The sequence below is a fragment of the Emydura macquarii genome, unplaced genomic scaffold, assembly GCF_026122565.2.
Source record: "Emydura macquarii macquarii isolate MOO-44397 ecotype Brisbane River unplaced genomic scaffold, CSIRO-AGI_Emac_v2 contig_2448, whole genome shotgun sequence".
Taxonomy (NCBI): domain Eukaryota; kingdom Metazoa; phylum Chordata; order Testudines; family Chelidae; genus Emydura; species Emydura macquarii.
Window position 1 is genome coordinate 3,761,898 of NW_027132585.1, and position 24,288 is coordinate 3,786,185.

Below are 24,288 nucleotides of genomic sequence, written 5' to 3' on the forward strand. Positions count from 1 at the left end.
TGGACTCTGCTTGCAAGTAACTCTTCTACTATTCCTACAAATATTGTTTAGTGTCTTTTGTAAAAGAGAAATCTCGACTTTTGAGGGGAAGACTAGGCTTTCGGTGTTCTGGCTATAAACTTCACTTTTGCCTGACCAACTGAAAACAGGAACAAACTTCCATGTTTTCTCTTCCCTCACCACCGTTCCCTGTTCTGTAATGTCAGTAGGAGCAATGCAGGATTTTGCTTCTGCTACTCTTATATAGAATATTTTTCTTTACTATATGGCTCAGCAGGAGCCGAGTGAAACTGATCAAGGCCTGGTCTACACTACAGAGTTAGGTCAATGTAAGGCAGCTTTGTCACCCTGATTGTCAGTGTACACCCAAAGCCTTGCTTCCGCTGATGTAAGTACCCTACTACACTGACATCATAAATCCATCTCCACGAGAGGTGTATGGCTTATGTCAGTGTAGTTGGGGCAACAGTGTCTGTGTAGATACTGCATGTTACGTGCATCAGCTGTTGACTATCACTTTTGTCAATTTCATGGCTGAATTCAATATTGCTCCTCTTAAGTTAGTGGAAGTGCTCCTGGTGAGGACACACAACCACTGATAGAGGGAGGGCAGTGTGAACAAGTTTGTAATGTAGACATGCTCTTACTTTGTTTCCCTGTGCTTCTATTTTGGGGGTTTTTTTTGGGTGGGGCAGCAAGGTGTTGGTTAGATTTGTGGGGGGTTTTTTGGTTTTTTTTGGTTTTTTGCACTGGTGCCCAGGACAGGTATGGGCTGAAGGAACAGCAGCACAGATTCAGTCTCTGTAGAGAGATGGGGCTGATCAACTGGAAAAATCACAGTGCATCAGAGTTCAGGACCCATGTTTGTAGGGGCTGAGTGTGCTGCTGTGATAGCACATTCACCTACCAAAGAAAGGCTTTGCCTTGTTGCTTTCTGAAGGAAACTCAGGCCATTTAAAGGAGCAATCATTAAACTGTGGAAATTAGTGTCCCGTCCTCCTCAGTCGAAAGGAGAATTACTGTTGTGTGCTGACTTCAGTGATGAGGGATAATAATAGAGGTCTAACTTGCATTACAGACCTGCTCCAATCCTCTCCTTTTTAGTTATTTATAATTTTCTGAAATTCTTGGGCTAGAATGGTCATCTTGGTCTCAAGTCCAGAAATGATTTTTTGGTGTTCCATAGACTATTAAGGTTGGAAAGGACCTCAGGAGGTCATCTAGTCCAACCTACTGTTCAAAGCAGGGCCAACCCCAACTAAATCTTCCCATCCAGGGCTTTGTCAAGTTGGGCCATAAACTTCTAAGGATGGAGATTTCACCACCTCCCTAGGTAACCCATTCCACTGCTTCACCACTCTGAGCAAAGTCAGTTCATCCATTACTGAGATTTGCACGTTTTAAGATAAATCATGAAAATCCTATATGTGCAGTCAAGTATTGTACATGCATAACTCAGAAATGGATAGACTGATTATTTAACTTCTGTCTGTTTTGCATACTTTGAGATTTAAGCAAAAAGCTGTGTTTGAAAAAATTGGACAGGTTTTAAGTTGCATGTTCAAAGATTTTCACTTTCATATAATAGGACTGTGCCTGTGGTTGATTAATCTTAAGTTAGAGCAATTCAAAACTTTGGAATGTGGTGAAATGCTTCATTTTTTTTTTAAATCGATCTAATTCATGGGGGTGTCTGTAAATCTAGCCCTCAGTTTGAGTCTGCTCAGCTTTTTTTTGAGAGAGTGTAGCTTTGGCCATGTCTGACCGTCTGCAGAAGACATCAGCCCATACAGAACTAGATAATAATATTTAAGCTCCATTGGCATGTTTTCTAATTTAAAAAATAATTCCACGCAAAAACAAGTCTTGTTTTGATGCAACATTAATGATTAATTCCTCTTCCTTAAAGTCAGCAAATTCAGCATTAAAGTGGAAAAGTAAAATTCTACTACTAATAAAAAATACCTAGTGCTTCATCAGTAGATCTCAAAGCACTTTACAAAGGTCTATCTTACAAATGGATAACGAGGTAAAGTTAAAAGAGGGCAGGAAGCTTGTCAGGAAAAGATGTTAACAAATTAGTTGAAAAGTAAACATTTCTTAGTTTAGAGGGGCAATTGTATTAGAAGCTTTCCATTACCAGTCCAGTTGTTCTCTGTAGCCAGAAAGTCACTCAGACATTAACACACAATCCTCCAGTTAGAAGAAGTGTTTGAAAATTAAAATTAAAACCTTTTTATTTCCTGCATGGCATTTTTACCTACTCATGAGTGTTACTCGGTCTCTTTTTTTCTCTGCTTCGGACTCCACTATCAAATAGGTATACAATCCTCGTATTAGAGTGGAATCTCTCTTGGTGACTGCGATCAGTAAAGCATCTGCTCAGCAGAGAGCTGGTCGTGCTGGTCGTACAAGACCAGGCAAGTGCTTCAGGCTTTATACAGAGAAGGCATACAAAACTGAAATGCAGGTAAGATTATTTAGTTGAATGTAGAATCTCAAAAATTGCTTTACCAGGCAGGAAACCCAAAACAACTGTCAAAAGAAATCTAACTCCATCCAACAGAAAAACAAAAAGTGGAACCAACTATATCTCCATAACCCACAGAATTTAAAAAGAAGGTGCTCTCACCCTTCTTGTCTTCCTTTTACCAAACATAGTCAAATATCGCAAGGGTGTTTTCCTAATTTAAGGTTGATGGGGAGGAGGGAGAATTAAAAGCAAAGTGGAAAACATACTGTATTTTTTTGCCAGGACAACACCTACCCTGAAATTCTGAGGTCCAACTTGGGGTCTGTGGTATTACAGCTGAAGAAACTTGGTATAGATGATTTGGTGCACTTTGATTTTATGGACCCACCAGGTATGAACTTTTTATCAAGTTTTGTTTAAAATTATATTTTGTGGATGTACTTTTGTAAGTAGTTTAGTTTCTGTGACCTCAAAAAATTTTAATTTCAGTGGATATTGTGTAAGTAGTGACTAAGAATGCTATTTCATCTTATATCTGCTAGTTGTATTTTAACTAATTTGTGATCATCTATTAGGAGCTTTCTCAGGTTTATCCTGATTTTTAGTGCACACCCTTTTGTCGTCCGTCCCCACCCCCCCACCCCCCCCAAAAAAAAACCAAACAAAAAACCAGTAACAAAGCACAACTTATCTTTCTGTCATTGCTTGCATGAGTGCTTTTTATTGAAGCAAGGAGTTCCACAACATGCCCCCTGCTTGGAGGGGATAAGGCAAAATGAAATCATTTGTGTTAGAAAATCTATTAGTTTAGTTAATGAGTTTTTTTTACTTAACACCTCTTTACACAATCTAATTGCACATCAATTAACAATCCCATGTAAATAAAAGTGGCCGGCACTTTTTAAAGTTTAATTCATGCTTTGGCATACTGAAGCATAAAATGAAAGTGCCAGCCCAATTGTAAATTTAATTTTCATAAACCTTTAAAAATTTAAAAGAAACCAGTTCATTTTGCTACTTAAAAAAAATATCAGTCTGGGCTCTGCTTTTTAATGTATGTATATGATACTATTTTTAAGTCCTTGTTAAGCACTGGAATACAGTCGTACAAATAAACTAGAATCCTTGTCCCGATGCAAAAGATACACATAATGGTAAAATATAAAGTCATGGGGCTTCCATACTATTTATCCATACGTCTGGAGAAACAGAGGAGACAGCACTTTTGCAGAACCAGAGGTTGTTTGTGGAGACTGCAGGCCTCTAAAGCACATGTTTTATTTTAAAAGTCTGGCCTAAAATAGTTTGGTATTCACTTTGGACTTATTTTGTACAAAACTAAAGGAAGGGGAAGATATGTCAATGCACTTTGTATAATAAGATACTTCACTAAATATTTGATACTCTCCATACCACTTGTGTTTGGTAAACAAAAACTCATTATTTTCAAATGCACCAAACAGAGAATAGTAAGAATTAAGTAGTAAGTTTAATTAAGTAAGAATTAAGTAAGTAAGAATTAAGTTTACTTTCAAGTAGTAAAATTTTTGAAATTCATTGCAGCTGAAACCCAGATGTCATGATAAACTTGTAGCCATCTTTATTGGGTAAATTAGCTCATTTAAAGAAGGCTTTGAATCTTGTGTAGAACTATCCTATATCAGACTGAGTTTTATGTGATTCATTGGTTGCTAGATCTCTATAATTGAATTTGATGACAGCTTGTGTTCTGAATTTGGTCCACTACAGAATGAAAAACGATATTGCGTATAATAATTTGTACTTTGTCACATTGTTGCTTACTAAAGGCAGCTTGACTAATAGAGTGTTTTTCTTTCAGCCCCTGAAACTTTGATGAGAGCCCTAGAGCTTTTGAATTATCTAGCTGCTTTAAATGATGACGGAGACCTGACTGAATTGGGATCCATGATGGCTGAATTTCCACTGGATCCACAGCTGGCTAAAATGGTTATTGCAAGTTGTGACTACAACTGTTCTAATGAGATCCTATCTATTACTGCCATGTTGTCAGGTAATAGCAGGGGCAGGGAAAGAGATGCCAAACAAAGCCCAGATCTCCAGTTTGGGAAAATATTTCTTATTCCACCAGCAGTATATATAAATGATTACAAATGCACCTTTAATAAAGCTAGAATTATGCCTTTCAAAGCTTACTGTTTAGAATTATTCATAGTGGGTTAAAGTTTATAAATGAAAGTAACACTTGCTAAAGCATGCAATATGCATGAAATGGTGAAACAAGAATTTGACTTCCTGGATTGCAGTTAAAATATCTTGATTTTTTTTTTTTTTAATATGGAAGAATTCCAGGCCATTGGAACAGAAATGTCTGTTGCTTGCTTACTATGGAAGAATTCCAGGCCATTGGAACAGAAATGTCTATGAGGATTGTTGTCCATTTCTGTTGAGGACTAGGAGTATCAGTTCCACCACTTTATCCCCAATCTAATTTTTGGTATTCCTTTACATAATTTGTAAACTTGGCTCTTCCCAAAGAGATCTGACTTTTAGCAATTAATTTTTTAAACTTAAACTCAGTTAAATGAAATACTACATACATTTCCCGAGTTTTCAAAGTAAAAGGGAAAGCTAAAAAGAGTAGTGACGTATTACTCCAAAAATGCAAAAGGAAATTTCATTCTATAACAAATATAAAGAATATGTCTCCGCAGCTATATTGTGCTGCTGCAATAGATGAATGTTAGTATACCATGGCAGAGCTGCTTGTCAAAAAGAGACGTGTCTTCTGAGGAAAAACCAAGAAGTCAAGCAGGTTCCATGTTTAAATCCCCAATTATATAGAATGATTGACTTTATGCTGAGTCTTAAGAAGATGGCAGCAAGTTTTAGTCCACTGTGATGATGAGGATATTAATATTGGTTCTTACCATTTGCAGACTTGTTTACAGTACAATTATACTTCTGATCCTTCCTGGAATGGTTCAAGCTTAATGTAGATGATTAGAAAAATGTTTTGGCTAAGTATAAAATCTTGCTTCAGTTTAGTCTTGCAGCATATTAATGATGTGAAAGTTTTGTAAGAACAAGCTAAAATGTTTGCAGAGTTTTTGACTGTTCAGACTCAGAGCAGATGGGCAGGGCAGAATCTAATAATTTTTAACTAAATTGTAGTCTTATTTGCGGAGGTGGTGGTAGGTTGGTGCCTGCCTTTTCTGTCACTTAATCCTTTCCCCTTCCTACCCACTCCAAAAGCTATATTAAAGAGAAAGAGTAAGGCAAATAAATCTTGCCTTTTGTTTTCAGCTGAGTATGTGTTAGGGTTTATCTAGATGAACAGTGCATGGCAACCTGGATTGTACCTCTACATGGTACTAGGATGTTGCACACTTACCTGTGTGGTCCCTGCTACCATTCAGTCGAAGTTCCCTAGGGCACACTGACCTGCTGCTCTTTCAAAGCTGAGTGCACCCATTAGGAAGCTTCTAGTGGGAGGTAGTAGGGTCAACACAGACAGTTAGTGCGTGGCATGTAGCATGCAGTAGATTTACACCCCAGCTTGCTATGCACTGTTTGTCTAGACAAGACAATACTCTTTTTTTCTATTTAGCTTTTTCTCTTCCAAGCCTACATTTAAAAAAATCACCACCATCTATTAGGATAAATAATAATATATAAAAAACTGGCTGCTTAGGATGGTACTTTCTTGGATGTAGTTAAACTACTGTTAGTTAAAATAAAAAATCCAATAAATGTTTTACACAGCAAACAGCTGTGCTGGTGACATAATGTGTTGCAGAAAGCACTGGTATGAGCTGTCCAGAATCAAGTAAGAGATTAGCTCTTTGGATTAAATGGAAGACCTAAATACCAAAAAGGAGGCAGGGATAGCATTGACCACAACAGCACATAAGTTAAACTTTTATACAATAAGTTCTTTTACAAAAAGCTGTTTTGAGGAGCATGAAGGCTCTTATTTAAATTAAGTAAAGCCATATTATTCATTTCTTAACTCACTGTTTTGAATACTTGGTAGCACTTGCTGTATGTAAAAGTTGCAGGCTTATGGAGATCTCTGCCACATCTAGGAAAAGCAGTGAGTCAATGGAGTGACGGCATAATTAAAATTTTGTTTTTATTAGCTCAAGTTAGACTTTTAAATATTTTTATTTCCTTTGTTTTCAAATATAAGACTTTAAAGATGGGGCTTGTGGAAGAAACATCTTCATTTACATTGTATTTGATCCATTGGTCTTTCAGATTTGTTACCATGTGAATTGAAGAGTACTGTTCTTCCACTAACATTGCTGTTACAATGTCCACCTTTTATTGGAATTTCATGCAATATTCAACTTGTGTAGTACAGCTGGTCTTTAAATGTAGTGTTTACTAGCTTTTGTGAGAGATAAAAATCAAAAGGTCCTTGTCTGTTACAGACAAATGATACATAGATTAGTGCTTTTAATTAGGTTTGTGGGCTTTCATTGTGGAAAAAGTGCAAAAAGTCCCAAGTGACTGGAAAAATAAAGGACGTAGACCTTTAGGGCTCTCCTTTCAGCATGTTTCATAGTGTTAAATTAACTTAAACACACACACAACCTTATGATGCTGTCTACTTAGAGAAAAACCAAACTGAGGTTTTTTTTTAATGAGGTAAAGACTTTGTATAACAACTTTCAACCTCATGAATTAAGAACGGTGTTGTAAACCTATCAGAATGGGGTCACTGCTTATAAAATGTTGATAGACTAAGTGAATTAAGTGATGTTGCAGTAAATATTTGTGCACTTAAATTGTCCAGACTTCTGTTAGATTTTTGGGACTTAATTTCTGGTTTTGAATGAAAACTCAGAGTATGCTATAAAATCACATGTATAATAGAAATTGAGGAAAGGCAGGATTCATCAACCTCAGATTGGGGATTTTAGTTCAAATAGTGCCAAAGGGCGGTTTAACCTTCCACCACTACCGCTACCATCATGACCTTGGACTTCTTGATACTTTCTCATTCACATAAGTTTCTGTGCACCAGTGCTGATAGCAATACCTTCTGGAAGTGACAGAACACATGTAAGGTTGAAGTTATCTAGCAGCAGACTAGTAGTAAAGTTTCACCAGCTGCACTAGTGCAGTATAGTTTGAAAGCTCTCTTCTGCACTTCTGTCCACAGAGAGCCTCTCTGAAAAAGACTTCCTCTTAATTAGACGTTCGTTGTCACTATGATAATGGTATGTGGTACAGCTATCAGCACTGGGTCTTGAACAAAGATCTGTTGAGCCTTCTAGTATATTTAGGCAATCTTGATGGCCTTCAGAATAGAGATTTTGATGCCTACGTATAGTTCTAGTCAAAATAATCAGGTACTCTGTAGCTTTGAAACCCTCTTGTCTTACAGATGTGGTTAGGTGTTGATGTACCAAATCAAGGTAGTAAACTGTCCAAGATGCAGTTGGAGGCCATCCTGCCCTGCCCTATGCTCTGTGAACTGACCTAGCTAGGCCTTGTTCCTCTATCTCTGAATTCGTGACTCATCGATATGGGCGTTTGTGTTGGGCCCATACCAACCTTGTTTAGTCCCACAGTGTTTTGTTCGCCCCACGGAAGCCAAGAAAGCAGCAGATGAAGCCAAGATGAGGTTTGCCCACATAGATGGAGATCATTTGACGTTGCTGAATGTCTACCATGCTTTCAAACAAAGTAAGTATAAATTTAGAAATTAATACGATATGCAATAGCACTTAGTGTTAGCCTAAATGTCTGGTGTTAATTTGGTGTTAAATGCAAATTAAGAGATCCTATTTCAAAGTAGCAGTTTATTTTTAAAATAAATAAATGTTACCACATGAGGAAAGATTGGCATCTTTTTAACAATACTATCTCCCTTACCTCTGCACCAGGAAGTAATCTCTTTTATCTGGAAGACTGACTTATTAAGACCTGAACTTCAGGTCTGCTGCCCAGCTGTATTTTCTGATTACCAGTTCCCTGGCTGCTTCTGTTAGATCTGATCTCTGGGCTGCCTCTCTGTGCCATAGTTTTTCTTCAAGTGCTTGCTCATGTCCATTCCATGTCAGGTGTGCGTGCACCACATGCACTGGTGCCAAAGACTTTTCCGTCAGTGGTATCCGTAAGGGTGTTGCCGCACCCCCGTGTCCTCCCACGGTCCTTCTCACTGCAGTGACAGTGCTGGAATGTCCTTGCCTTGGTAAGCCTTCTGTCATTGGTTTCATCTGTAGATTTAGTGTACATCGATTTTTAGATAAGTTAATTAGTTAGTTAGTAACTAGATAATCCCTCAGGGACATAGCCCCAGGGACAGGGCATATCCCAGTCCCTAGGCTTCAAACCATGTGCTTCATGTAAGAAGCCCATGCCCATAAAAGCCCATCAATGATCCTCACCAGAGCTGCTTAAAGTGCCTGGGGGAGATTCACGTTTGAGATAAATGCAGGATCTGCAGAAACTATAGACCCTGCACTAAAAAGGACAGGAATATCAAGTTAAGAACACTCCTGATGGAATCTGTTCTCAAGCCAGACTCTGAACCTGGTGGCTCAGACTCCACACCCAGCACGTCAGTATCTAGTCGAAGCGCTCCGCCAGCACCAAGTTCATCCCGGCACCAGTCACTATCCCTGGCACCAAAGAAGTGACACAAGAAGCTGCATGCTAGAAGAAGGCACTGATTGGCCCCTAAGAAGGACAAATAGAGCAGGGGACGAGCCAAGACCCACGCCAGGCCACTTGTATTCCCCGGAGCTCGGGTCAGCTATGGCCTCACCCATCAGAGCTCCTAGTCCTCCCTGGGACCTGCCTCTGACTCCTTGCCGTGATAGAGGTACCTGGCACCTCGCAGTGCCGTCCATGCCTGAGGTTTTTCAAGCAGCCAAGGACTTGGTCTTGCTTCCGGTGCTTCCCACTCCTCGATAGGCAATACCTCCACGCTGAGATCCTGTGCTGGGTCAGCCAGCCAAGAATGGGTCCAGGGGCAAGCCCACGATGGGGACCCACACAGATCCTCAACACCGATCTTTGACCCCTCATCAGTCATTGACGCCCTGGCAGTGGTCACCAGGACTTAGTCCCCAGAGCACTGCTACTGACAGCCAGACTCTGGTACCGATCCCCGGAGCTGTGGCACTGGTCTCCGGAGTGCAACTACAGGTCACCGTAGTACCATCATTGATCCCCAGATGCTCAACACCGATCAAAGTCCCGGCACCGCTCCCTGATACCAAGACACTGTACCTACCAGTGCACTAAAGAGGTGGAAATAAGATTGGCACCGCCTGGTCCCCAGAAGAGGACCCCTCGGATTCAGTGTGGGAGGAGATCACTTTACCTAGAGACCAAGTAAACCAAGCCACGGATGCAGGTTTCCTCCTGGGCTTACCATTGGGCTTCTGTGGACCATGGCAGTTCTGGAACCCGTGAGGATTCCCTCTTGCCCCAGGGTTACAGGTGCAACAGTTTATCTCAGGAACATCTGAGAGATGCTTGGCGACAGTGTCGTGCCTGCCCCCAAACTTGAATGATGAACCAGACCGAGCTCCGGGGGCTGTCCCAGCTGCAGAAGAACAGATGCCTACTCCACCTTTACCTGCCTCCTCCTCATCCTCACCTGATGAAGTGGTAGCGAGTCCTTCTTCCATGGTCCTGGAGGATGACTTTAGAGCTACTTAAGAGGGTAGCTGCAAATTTGGGCTTGGAGGTGGAAGAGTTGAAGGAGCCCATGTGCTCTTTGACATTTTGGCAGAGCAGCCTCTTCTAGAGTGGCCCTTCCTGTCCAAGAAAGATTTGTTTAACTTGTCAATGTCTTATGGCAACCCCCTACATTTAAAAGGGCTGAGAAAATATATTATGTGCCTGCCAAGGGGTTTGAATATCTGTACTATCACCCGTCGCTGGAGTCATTGGTGGTGTCAGCTGCCAACAAAAGCGACAGGTAGGGGCAGTCAGGCTCAACCCCCAAGAACAAAGGCGCGAAGAACTGTTACTATTTTGGTAGAAAGATTTATTCGACTGCTAGCCTCCAGCTCCGCATATCGAACCAGCAGGCCCTGCTGGAGAGATATGACTATAATATATGCCATTCCATGGCCAAACTTGCCGAGTCCTTGCTCCAGGTGTCTATGCAGGAGTTTATGGCTAATTTGGAGGAGGGCGAATCAGTTGCCTGAGCTTCCCTCCAGGCAACTTCTGACATGGGCAGCTCAGCAGCCAGAATAATGGTGTCAGTTGTTTCCCTCTGTGTGGAGGACCTCATGGCTACAGACATCTGGTCTATCCGCGGAGGTCCAACAGTTCATCCAGGTTCTCCCCTTCAATGGTGCAGTGCTGTTCTCTGACCAAACGGACACCAGGCTGCATGGCCTAAAGGATTCCAGGGCCACACTCCGTTCCTTTGGCCTGTACATTCTATCTACTTCTAGGAAGCAATTCAGGCCCAGCAACTGCAGTGGTTCACAGGCCAGACAAGGAGTGAGCCCTACAAGGTGGTGATCGGGACCATAAGCGCCATCAAGGTCAACCCCTTACTGACACTTCCCAGTCGGGCTCAAGCTGCCACCCACCAGGCAGCAGACAGGCCTTTTGAGGATGGCCTAGCAGACTTAACCCAGCATCCAAACCTCCTCTTCTTCTCAGACTGTCTTTCATCCTACCTCCCTGCGTGGGTAGCTATAATGTTGGACCTAAGCACCTTTGCAGTGGGATAGGCCCTTCAGTTTATTTTAATTCCTCCTTCCCACCCCTATCTGCATCCCCCTTCAGGGACTCTTCTCACAAGCAACTTCTCATTTGGATGTACAAGCTCTTCTGTGGGTAGCAGCTGTAGAGGAAGTTCTACAACAACTGAGAGGGTAAGGGTTCTACTCCCATTAGTTTCTGATTCCAAAGACCGACATTGGACTTATGTTGCCTCAACAAATATCTCATGAAGCTGAGGTTCCATATGGTCTCCCTGGCTTCCATCATCCCCTCCCTGATACGTCACCCTTGACCTAAATGATGTATATGTCCATATTTCCGTTTTCCATGGCCACAGATGGTTCTTATGGTTCGAGGTGGGAGACAACCACTCCCAAGTCATGGCTCTCCAATTTGGCCTATCAACAGCGCCAACAGTGTTCACAAAATATATGGCGGTAGTCATGGCCTACCTCAGACGTCAGGAAATACAAATTTATCCTTACTTCAATGACTGGCTCATCATGGGTTGCTCAGAAGCTCAGATGCAGCACGGTATCAGGGTACTATGAGCCACCTGCCAAGAACTGGGCCTGTTGATAAACAAACAGAAATCTACATTAGTACCAATGCAAAGGATAGAATTCATTGAGGCATTCCTCTACTCTGCCGCAGGCCGGACTTCAAACCATGTCAAAAGCTGATCAGCCAGGTCACAGCTCACCCTTTCACCACAGCGAGAGTTTGTCTCAGAATGCTGGGTCACATGGCAACATGTACCTACATGGCACAATATGCAAGACTGCACCTCAGACCCCTTCAAATGTGGCTAGCGTCAGTTTAATTCCCAGCAAGACATAGCCTGGACATGATCCTTACGATCCTGCCTCGAGTACTTGCCTCATTGGCATGGTGGACAAACCCTGCCCACGTAGCAAGAGGGGTTCCCTTTGCATCCCTGCCCAATGCTCTGCTTGGTATTGCGTACTTCAGACCTCTGCTGAGGAACCCACCTCAGTTCCCTCAGGACCCAAGGCCTCTGGCCCGCAGAGGATCTGACATTACACATAAAAACGTCGCAGAGCTCAGCGCAATCAGTCTAGCCTGTGAAGTTTGTTCCTTCCCCAGATGTCGGGAAAGATAGTATGTGTTTTGATGCCCTATTGTCTGTCAATGTATTATGTCAACAAGCAAGGCCAGGAGTGAGATCCTCAGCCCTCTGCCAAGAGGCACTCTGTGGGATTTCTGCATGGAGCATGCGCTCTAACTTGAAGCCTCACACCTCCTGGCGGGTCAAGAACACATTGGCAGATCACCTCAGCAGGTCCTTCTCTTATTGTCATGAGTGGTCCCTGCACCCAGAGATAGGGATCTCCCCAGGTGGATGTATTCACAACCAAACAGAACAGGAAATTTCAACATTTATGTTCCCTGTAACGACCCGAAAGCGGCTCACTTCCCAACGCATTCCTCCTGCAGTAGTCAGGAGGCCTTGATGTACGCCTTTCCACCAATTCCACAAAGTTCACATAAAGATCAAGAGGGACAAAGCGCAAGTCATAACAGTTGCTCTGGCATGGCCCTGTCAACACTAGTTCGGCATGGTGCTGAACCTGGCAGAGGCAGCCCCTTCAACACTCCCGGACCTTCTGGACTTGATTTCAAAGGATCACAATCAGCTGTTACATATGAACCTCGCCTCCTTACATCTGATGGCATGGGTGCAGCATGGTTAAGCCTCGAGGAGCAGGCTTGCTCCACTCAAGTTTAGAAAGAACTGCTGGAAAGCTGAAAACCCTCTATTAAAGCTACTTATCTGGCGAAGTGGAATGAAACCTCTTCACGACCAGGTACTGGTGCACTCCATTCTGGGGTAGTCACTCCACTTGATCAAGGCCTGGTGGTATCGTCAATCAGGGTACATCTAGAAGTCATCTCGGCCTTTCACCCGCGTATCCAGGGCAGATCAGTTTTCTCTCATGAGATGACCGCCAGATTCCTGAAAGGCTCTTTCCACAGGTCAGAGACCTGGTTCCCCATGGGACCTCAACCTAGTTTTGTCCAGACTCACTGGGCCTCCCTTTGAGCCCATGGCGTCCTGTTCACTTCTTCACTTGTGCTGGAAAGTTGCCTTTGTGGTGGCAATTACATCGGCAAGGCAAGTCTCCAAAATCAAAGCTCTAACATTGGAACCTTCCTATACTGTGTTTTACAAAGATCAAGTTTAGCTGCATCCTCACCCCGCATTTCTATCAAAGGTGGTATCGCAGTCTCATGTCAACCAGGATATCTTTCTGCCAGTCTTTTTTCCAAAGCTTCACGGCTCTAGTGAAGAGAGACGTCTTGCATACCTTTGACGTCAGGCAAGCACTGGCTTTCTACATCGAAAGAACTAAGCCCTTCTGAAAATCCATGCAGTTCTTCATCATGATCGTCAAGCAAATGAAGGGTTTGCCAGCCTCCTCACAGAGGATTTTCTCCTGGATCACCACCTACATCCGAACTTGTTACGAGCAGGCAAATGTTGCGCCTCCTGCCACTCTGAGAGCTCATTCAACAAGAGCACAGGCTTTGTCAGTGGCTTTCTTAGCTCAGGTTCCAATACAGGACATTTGCAGGGCCATGGCTTGGTCTTCTGTTCATATCTTCGCGTCCACTATGCCGTTACGCAACAGGCCAGGGATGACGCAGGCTTTGGCAGAGCAGTATTGCAATCGGCACCTATGTGAACTCCTTGCCCACCCTCAGAAGTACTGCTTGTGAGTTACCTGACCTGGGAATGGACATGAGCAAGCGCTCGAAGAAGAAAAAACAGTTGCTAATTTTCTGTAACTGTTGCTCTTCAAGATATGTTGCTCATGTCCATTCCATAACTCACCCTCTTTCCCCTCTGTCAGAGTTCTGGCAAGAGGGAACTGGGGTCGGAGGAGGAGGGGCAGCAGCGCTCCTTATACCAGTGCATATGCACACCACTGCAGAGGGCGCTAGAGCTGGTCCTATGGATACCACTGAGGGAAAAATCTGAGGAATGTGCATGTGGCGCGTGCACACCTGATATGGAATGGACATGAGCAACACATTTCAAAGAACAGTTATGGAAGGTTAGTAACTTTTTTATCATAAGTCCACCTATTGAGCTGAGAGGAAGAGAGAATAAAACATATAAACGCAAAATCCATCTAAGAATGACTTGAAATAGCACATCAGTATCCCTCAAAAAATCAGTTTTAAAATTAGGCATCTTGGTCTGGCCTAGATCTTGAAGTGACTGGTAGCGTTGGACAGCAGAGACTCTACCTTTCCCAAGCGTATAAAATACTAGGTTTCAAATTTGTAATGTTGGGTGTTGAAAACCTATTCAGGACTGAATTTTGCTTGTCTTAGGCAAAGGGCAGTGTCAAGGGAGAGTTTTGAGGAGAGGATATTTCAAATTTGGGGGTGGAGAGGAGCATTTCTGGGACCAGGTTGATTTGGGGAAAAAGGCAAACATTAAAGCTAGTTAGAGGGCTGGAATGTTGGAATAAGTCTCAAGATAAAAGGTTGGAAGAGCATAGGTGGTACAGCAACAGTGATATGTTAAATTACACAGCCGTGTGATAAACTTATCACATGGATATCACTTGTACAGGTATGGCTTGTATGTGTGTATACAAACAGTATACTGTCCTCTAAAAATATCACTCTTTATTCAAGTGTATTTTGGCAATTTGAGCAAGATCAAAATGACAGAGAGGTGAAGATAAGCAGTTCTATCTGTCTTCTTGAAAAATTACTATAAAAATGGCATCCTGGTTTCAGTATTTTCCATCAATGATTTCCATGTCAAATTTGCTCTGTTTATAAGTCAAAAGATTACACTAACTGCCAAGAAAGCTTAATCTGGAGTTTAACAATCCAGCTGTATTTTTATATAATCAGTGTTTAAATAAATAAATAAACTTTAGAAATCAAGACTTGGCTGACAGCTTTGATGTATGATGCAAAACTGAATCTAGTTTATTCTTCCATAGCCTTATTACAGCACTGACAGGAGTAAAAAATAATGAATTTTTAAAGTTAAACTTGTCCATAGAAGGTGATATTACCTAGTTGCTTTTTGACTATAACCACATGTGGCGCTCCGATGGCAAGAGAGATTGTGCATGTTTTTTGATAAAGAGCCTACAGATGTCTTCAGATCTTCACTTTAAACGATAGTTAAGAGGCTATTGTGAAAATTCACTTTTAGTTTTGGTGTAGCTTGCAGTGCTGCCATCTTTATGCCGTCCACTCTTTAGATTGAGGATTTGAGGCTCCAGGGTTCTCCATGTACCTTTTAAGGGCACTTAATTTGAACTTTTTTGGAACCTTGCAAATGAAGGGAGTGCTTGATTTAGAGGGAGAAAACACTGCTGCTTATGAAGATTAGATTTAGAAGACAAAAGAGGTAGTTCTGACCTATTTGGCATGCGCTGGAGCACGGTGTACAGTTTTGGTCAATACACTTCAAAAAAGATGGACAAATTGGAGAGATTCCAGAGGAGAGCAACAAAAATGATATGTTCATAGAATATGACCAATGAGGAAAGGTTAAAAAAACTGGGCATGTTTAGTCTTGAGAAAAGAAGACAGGTGGGGACCTGATAAATCTTCCGATATGTTAAGCGCTTTATAAAGACTGCATTCCCGTCCACTGAAGGTAGGATAAGAAGTAATCTGCTTAATGTGCAGCAAGTGAGAGTTGGTTAGGTGTTAGGGAAAACTTTTTAACTGTAAGGATAGTTTCAGAACTGAAACAGGCTTCCGAGGGAGGTTGTTATACCTGGTCCTGACTCAGCACAGGGGGCTGGACTTAGATGACCTTTTGAGCTCCTTTCAGCCCTGAATATCTATCAAAAATGGGAAATATCTCCATAGGAAAGAGTACTGCAGAAAGGGATCTAGGGATCATAGTTGATTACATGAGTCAACAGTGTAACACGGTTGCAAATAAAGCAAACATCATTTTGGGATGTATTAGCAGGAGTGTTGTAAGCAAGACATGAGAAGTAATTCTTCCGCTCTACTCCACTCTGATAAGGCCTCAGCTGGAGTGTTGTGTCTGGTTCTGGGCGCCACATTTCAGGAAAGATGTGGACAAATTGGAGGAAGTGCAGAAAAGAGCAACAAAAATGATTAAAGATCTAGAAAACATGACTTCTGAGGGAAGATTGAAAAGTTGGGTTTGTTTAGTCTGAAGAAGAGAGGACTGAGTGGGGACATAACAGTTTTGAAGTACATAAAAGGTTATTACAGGAGAAAGGAGAAAAATTGTTCTCCTTAACCTCTGAGGATAGGAGAAAAAGCAATGGGCTTAAATTGCAGCAAGGGCAGTTTAGGTTGGACTTTAGAAAAAACTTCCTAACTGTCAGAGTAGTTTAGCACAGGAACAAATTGCTTAAGGAGGTTGGGGAATCTCCATCATTGGAGATTTTTAAGAGCAGGTTGGACAAACACCTGTCAGGGATGGTCTAGATAATGCTTGATCCTGCCTTGATTTCTGGGGACTGGATCAGCGTTCCCTTCCAGTTCTATGATCCTACGTTTAAGTAATGGTGCTTTTGTCAGATTAGTAAAGCCACAAAGGTGAGTTCAAGTGCAAGAGAAATTGGCACTGCAGAGATGCATAAGAATGAAACACATTTCTTAGGTAGTCCTGGTATTGTCTAAATGTTTCTGATTTTTGTTATTGAGGGGAACTGATGCTGTGTTAACATTGTCAGCCTTCTTTAAACTCAATGAAATGAGCTAATATTACAATGTTTCGATAGAACCACCATTTCCAAACAATAAAAAGGAATAAAGTGTAAGTGTACACATGGTAGGCAACTAGTCTGGATTATCTAAAGCACTAGAAGAATGGAATTCTGGAGATGTTATTGTGACAGGCCGTGTGACCAGCTGCTTGTGTCTGCTTTCGTTTTCCCATCATAAAAGGCAGAACACACTTAGCTGCCTTAGAGGTGTGGTGCATTAAAGCATGCTTCTACTGCTCTTTAAAGATATAAAGCTCTGTAAAAGGGCTTAATATTTAAGCAGGTTTTATTATTTTTATTCATTTGATTTAGTTGATATATCAATGCATTATAGTTGTAGTGGGCTCTGTCATGCATTCATTACCCATATAACAGTAAAGATTCCCACATGGTACTTGCAACCTGTTCGTTTTTCCTAGTCCGAGTGAACCAAAGTTATTTGCGTTTGAGTGGCATAGTGCCTCTCTTCTTAGAAAGAAAAGAAATTCATTGGCACAGCATTTCAGGAAGACAGTAATGTTTAGTGTGTATATGTATTACTGCACAAAAAGTGCTAGATATATTCATTGGTCCTGGCCAGACATTTCCTGAGTAGAAGACAATTTAGCCAAGTTTTTAATGTACAAAATCCATTGAAGAGTCTAAGAACTGTTAGCACTTATAAAATATGGATTTTGTTTCTGGTTCATCTAATTGACCATTCAGTTGGTCACTGTTTTATTTACTTGTTTTAATTGGACAAAATGTTCCGTTTTGGATGATTCATGATTTTTTTTAATGTTGCAGATCATGAGTCGGTTCAGTGGTGTTATGACAACTTCATTAACTACAGGTCCCTGATGTCTGCAGACAATGTACGCCAACAGCTGTCACGAATCATGGATAGATTTAATTTGCCTCGTAGAAGCACAGACTTTACAAGCAGAGACTATTATATCAATATAAGAAAGGCTTTGGTTACTGGGTACTTTATGCAGGTATGTGTGTATCTATATGAAATGTATAGACTCTTCAGTTTTTGCTGTATAGATTTTAATTTTACTTTAATTAAACTTTCCCCAATTATGAAAGTTCTATGAATATTACTTATAACAATGTTTAACCATAATTTATTCAAACCTATTGAGTAGGAGTTTGCATTAGCCTATGGTATTCATATCAGAATACCTAAAAATGGAAGGGGAAAATAGAAAAATGAATGGCTTTTGATATATAGGAGGTCGGACTAGATGATCTAATGGTCTTGTCTGGCTTTAAACACTATGTATCTATGAAATAACAGTTTTGTGCTTTTCTGTTGCCCTTTTCATTTTTATTCTGTTCAGTCTGATAAAAACCAGATCACAAAAAACTAAATCTTCATGATTAAAACAACTCTTTTTATTAAAAATGTAAAACCTGAAATTGCATTGTTTTTATAAGTATTAGGGATAGTGCTCAAATAACTTTATGGGAAGAACTAAACGGTGTTAAAAGGCGGGATAGTTAGCTCCTAATAAGAAAGTTTAAAAAAAAATTGGGAAAATAACTGAATCGGAAAAGTGTAAGCAAAGGAAGCAGTTGCACTGTCCCAAAACTTGGAGGATATCCGTGATGCCTAATGAGGCAAAGGCAAATCAAACTGAGTCTTCTACGGAAATCTAAGCATTTTATCAAAAATAATTTTAAAAGATGAGTAGCATTAATGGAGTATCTAAATAATATTGACCAGATAGATTTTTATTGCAAATAGAAAGCTTTTGAATATTGCTACAAAAAGGAAGGGAAGAAAAAAAAGAGAAAAAAAAAAAAAACTGTGGAGCTGCAAAGATTTTTGTCCTGGTAAATGTATATGCCTTTACAATGCTTAACACGTTGGTGCCCTGATCCCAGATTAGGGCCTCTAGATGCTGCTTCATTACAAATAAGAAATATGTCATTTATTTTCAGATTTAGGAAAAATTGATTTATTTACAGATATAGATCTAGTGCTTGACGCTCAAGATCCAGTTAATGGCTATAACTCAAAACCTTTTGTTAAAAAGTAGTATGTGCCAGTGTCCTCTTTTCCCACTCCATTTCCACTGTCACGTCAGTGGAACCACTGGCAATCAATGTTGTGGAATAAAAATAGGTAACATCTCGTATAAAATACACAATAAAACATGTTTTTAAGCATATGATTTATTGTATATTTCAAAACCTTCAAAATCACTACAGAACTACTCAAAATAATGAAATATTATTGTTTGTGGCTGTAAGATAAATGATAGGAAAATGGAAACTATGATGCCAAGCATGAGGAAACCAGAGGTTGAGATTTTTGCATAACTTAAAATAGAGCCAAGAGTGATTCAGATACTAGATGTCCATGATATTAAGATTAAGAAAATTTACAGCAAATTATTATGTAAAATAAAATACTTAAATAAATGAGTTGTTCTTCCTTTATCTTTTCTACAAAGAATAGAAAAAGTTAAAATAATTGTTCTCTCAGGAATATTTTTGTACCAAAATATTCCATTCCCAATCTAGGAAATAAAATAGATTAAAATATTTGATTAAAGTAGTGGGAATTATGCAAGAGTAAAATATAAATCATTCTTGAGTGATCATCTATATCTGAAATAAATAACAGTATAATATGTGAATTTCCTTTATTTTGAAAATTAGAAGTTAGGTAAAATTTACTAATTCTTTAAAGGAATATTTTAAGAGATATTTCAAAACACACCATTGTAAATAATATCACAGACATTGTAGATATGCTTCTTAATCTTTTGTGATGTTAAGCACCAATGCTTAAAAAATATATAAGAATTCCTCTTAATGTGGTATAAGGAAATTGTCCTGATTTGCTAGAAGTAAGCACAGGTAGTTATTTCTTTAAATATATGTATTGGCTTAAGTCACAAGTATTTTAATCACTGTGGTAGCAAAATTGAAAAACAAATGCAGGACTGTGGTTAGTAAGGTAAGAACAAAATAATTAAGACACATGAAATAATGTACTAGATTCACAATTCAGGAAGATGGCCCAAGATGAATTAATTAAAAAAGATAATTGATATAACCAGCTGTAACTCCATAATCTGGACTGCTTCAACTCTGCTATATTTCCTTTCATTATTTTTCTAGCATCCTTTTAATATTTATGTGAGAAAACAAACAGAATTGTTGACTGTACAAAATATCTTTTAAAAAAAAGTTAACTAGAGGGATGATGAATTAGCTTTAGATTAACTCTATAAATAAAGCTACTGATAAAAGAACTCTGATTACTTTACCAAATCCTAATAAATTAAGTATTGCAACACCTCTGTGATGAAGATATTATCTCTTCACAGAAAGGGAAACTTGGACATGGAGAGGTTAATTGATTTTTACCAAGGTCATAGCAAAAGTGTGTTGCTAAACCCACATCTCTCACTTAGTTTTATGCCATAACCACAAGGCCATTCTTCCTCCTGTCATACTGGATGTCCAGCTCTTTTATTCAGTTTATGCATTCTTCAGATCCAAAGTGTTAGTAGAACCTATATTGTTATAGGTCCATTATTATATTTGAAAGTACTATTGAAGTTGGTGTCGAATGAGAATTGAAGACCCAATATAAGGTTCCTTTTTCAGTCCAAGAGGAAGTAGAATGACTACAGTGTTTGAGTCGGATGTCCTTATTGGAATGATATTGACTTTGTAAGATATTGCTGTTATAAACTTGTTCCAAAAGTTTTAATTGTAAAGAATTATATTTGGTATGCTTTTGTTCTAGTGGTCCTCTTCCTGAGATTAGAACTATTAACCAGTTTTGTCTCACTTTGTCTCTTGCTTGAACTGCTTATGAATATTTAAGTATACATTAGCAATTACCAAAACCATCAGAAATCTTGACAGGCAATATAAATAGTTACTTGTCTTGCAAGCAGTATGCAAAGTCCATATGAGGTTTAGAAAGCTAGCCTTACATATTTTGGAAAAAAACTATTTCCAAGGTAAGATGTCTGTGGAGTTGTGCACATGAGTAGTTTTAAACAATTTCAAACGAAGTTCACAAAGTAGAAGAGATCTATTTTCTTACATGTAATGAATAGTTGGTAGTGGTCTTTGATTTTTTTTTTTTTAAATTTTAGGTGGCACATTTGGAACGAACAGGGCATTACTTAACAGTGAAGGACAACCAGGTGGTGCAGTTGCATCCTTCCACAGTTCTTGACCACAAACCTGAATGGGTGCTTTATAATGAATTTGTCCTTACAACAAAGAACTACATCCGAACATGTACAGATATCAAGCCAGAATGGTGAGCATTTTTTCCTGTTCTAAGAATCTTTTTTTAAATCTGAAAGTGTTTTCTCAAAATTCCTTAAAGTTAGTACTTTTTTCACAACTGCCTACTATAAAATATTTTGTGGGTTTTTTTCTATAAAATATTTTATGGGGTAGATGGATTTGTGCACTTAAAAATGATTTGAGCTCCCTTGATCTGTACATTTACATTAATGGGAGCTATATGTGTGAACAATGGGTTTTGGCTTCTGTTTTATATGTTTACATTTGTTAGTAATGAGGAGTTCTGGGATTATTTTGAGGACTGAGGAGAAGGATTTAACATCATGCAGATTTGGGGTGAAATTCCGGCCTCTTTCAAGTCAATGGCAAGACTCCAGGTTTTGTAATTGGGACTAGGATTTTTCCTTGGTGCGAGAACTATAGCTTCCAGCTAACTTTTTGGTGGTAGATGCATGATTGCACAGGGAGGCAGGCAGTGCCTACATACTTCTTGCTCAAGGGTCCTGTTGTAGGTTGTCACTTGTTTCTGTGTTTGTTGTCTATATGACTTCATCGTTCTTGGAATCCAAGTTGTAGAATGTAATACTTTTTGGAATTATCTGGTTATGAAGCAGTAAATAAAAAATGTTGCAATGTATCATAAAATGTTTAGAACTTCAGTGTTATGATTCAATTCTATTTAAAAAAAAAAAAAAAAAAAAAAGAATTTTTTTGGGGATCATTTGAATATTATTGTTAGGCATTGTGGGTCATTCAAAACTTGATTTTTTCCAACTTAAAGTCTCTAGGCCCTGGTCCACACGCACCTGGCTATTTGGCGGCAGTCGACAGGAGTTATGCAAACTATGCAGAGTAACTTGTGTAACTCTCATCGACTGCTGTGCTTCCCTTCTGCACGCTGTCTACACTGCACTGTGCTGCGCTACTTGACGGGATGGTTTTACTCAGTCGACTTCCTGATCGATTGAGCAGGTCTACACTGACCGCTCAATCGATCCGGAAAGATCGATCTGGTTATGGCGAATTTGCCGCCGTCAGTATAGACATGGCCTAGAGCTTGTCTCTCACCAACAGAAGCTGGTCCAATAAAAGATAGTTCCTCACTCACCTTGTCTCACTAAAAATTAGGTATCTTATTCCTGCTTAATAATGATTACTGTACATTATAGGAAATCTTTTTGATCTTTGAAATGGGCTAGTCTGAACATGTTTAATTTTTTGTACTACTTAAATAAGCATTTAAACTCTGGATATTTTTGTATGTAAAGCTGCTCTTCTTTTTGAAAATACAGAACTGTGTTTGCAATGCCAGACTTAGGAGTCCATAAGATGGATCTACATATTTCTAAACAGTACTAAAAAGATGGACAATGTTTGTTTGGTTTTTTTTTTGTTTTTTTTAACATAGCTGCTAATTGGGCAAAATTGCTACAGGTTGTATAATGTTCAAACTTGTGTATTAGTGACAGTTTTTTTTCTTTTTTTGGCAGGTTGGTGAAAATTGCCCCTCAATATTATGACATGAGCAATTTCCCACAGTGTGAAGCAAAGAGACAGTTGGACCGCATCATTGCCAAACTTCAGTCCAAGGAATACTCTCAGTACTGAATTTATGCTTTGAACTGAAGTTATTCAGAGGACAGCTTTAAAAGATGAATGAACTCAGAGTTCAAGTTGTGCTCTTCACTTCGGTTCAATAATGGCCTTTATTTGAAAGCTTTTAAATTTTTTTCTTTACAGTAAATATTCCATTCTGATTTCATAAATTAAACATTTATGCCTCCCTTTTGTGTTGACACTGTAGCTCATACTGGAAAAGCTGATCAATGTTTTGCAGTTTATTGAAAGTAGTTCTATATATAACAATGTTATAAGCATTTCTTTAGAAATGGTTGAAAATGCTTCTAAAATGTGATTATCGACCATGGTATGCATGATCGTTGTAATTGTTGACATTCCTTTTAGAAGTTGTGAAATGTTGCAACTTGTGCTTATGTAGACACAATCTTCAGTTTCAGTACAGAGGTGTACTGACTTCAATAAAGTCTATTTATACTAATTTTGTGCCACAGCACTTCAGTATTTTTATTTTTTTTGTTTAAAAAAAAAAAAAAAAAAAAGTGAAGAACCATTCAGTCTCCAATCTTCAGTTAAACTGCTTACTTTCTGACATCACTTTAGTCTACTGTTTTCAGTGTTGCAGTTATCTGTGTATCACACTTAGTATAGATAGCGATAAATGAGAGATTAATACATACTGTGAAACATGAATTCCCATGCCTAATTCTTTAAATGGTTTAGTGATTTGTTTTAAATGGAAGTTCCATGTTATCTTGTTGCAGTTTTGACAGAGCTTTTCCTCTGAACACATTCATAGATACTTTCTTGGTCAGAATTGTGTAATGAGAATGCATCTTGTAGAGTTTTTATGGTCAGCTGGAAGTTACCCTATTAGGTATTGGACAGATAAGGATGATAGTACATTGTTAAAAGGCAATCATTGGATTCAGTACCAGTAGTATGAGTGAGCTGTATGACTGACAAACCACTCCAAACATTGTAGCCTTACAGTGATATTAGTGAAATAAGACTTTTCAACAAAGGAAAGTTGGAAGTTGTTGATCCCATGCGGAATTGAAGTATTTGGCATGATTTAATATTTTCCCTACCCTGAAATACACATTGGATTAACAGTCCTTCTGGAGCAACTCTCACCAGTCTCAATTCTGTAGTTGAATTGCTTATTATAGTCATTAATATTAAGCTAGGTACTTTTCATTTTTTTCCCCATACCCTAGGGCTTAGAACTAAGCTAGTGTTTCTTGCTGGTGGTACTAATCAGACTGTCTGACCCAAGGACAATTGGGTCTTGAGTACGAACATTTAGGATGCTTTGTTTAAGTTATATTTATACCTATATAACTAATTTTTATGGCTATAAAAATAAATTAATAAAGTTTATCAGGTTTCCCTCCCTCTTTTCAATTCCAAACCTCATATCCTCTTCTAAAATGTTATTTAAAATGGGGAGGGGATGTGAGGTGGTGGGAAATTATGTCTTAACTGTTGCTTAATGAAGACGCTTAGCATTGTGATGGATAAAGA

General features: G+C 39.4%; 1 protein-coding gene across 1 annotated transcript in view; it reads left to right on the forward strand.

Annotated features, from left to right (window-relative positions):
* DHX15 (DEAH-box helicase 15) overlaps positions 1 to 23,242 on the forward strand; it is an 82,967-nt gene extending 59,725 nt beyond the window's left edge. The window contains exons 8-14 of the mRNA XM_067562567.1: positions 2,321 to 2,470; positions 2,756 to 2,864; positions 4,314 to 4,505; positions 8,027 to 8,149; positions 17,701 to 17,891; positions 21,024 to 21,193; positions 22,674 to 23,242. Of these exons, the coding sequence (XP_067418668.1) occupies positions 2,321 to 2,470; positions 2,756 to 2,864; positions 4,314 to 4,505; positions 8,027 to 8,149; positions 17,701 to 17,891; positions 21,024 to 21,193; positions 22,674 to 22,791 (1,053 nt within the window). The 3' untranslated portion in view covers positions 22,792 to 23,242. The remainder of the gene's footprint in view (positions 1 to 2,320; positions 2,471 to 2,755; positions 2,865 to 4,313; positions 4,506 to 8,026; positions 8,150 to 17,700; positions 17,892 to 21,023; positions 21,194 to 22,673) is intronic.
* The last annotated feature ends 1,046 nt before the right edge of the window (positions 23,243 to 24,288 follow it).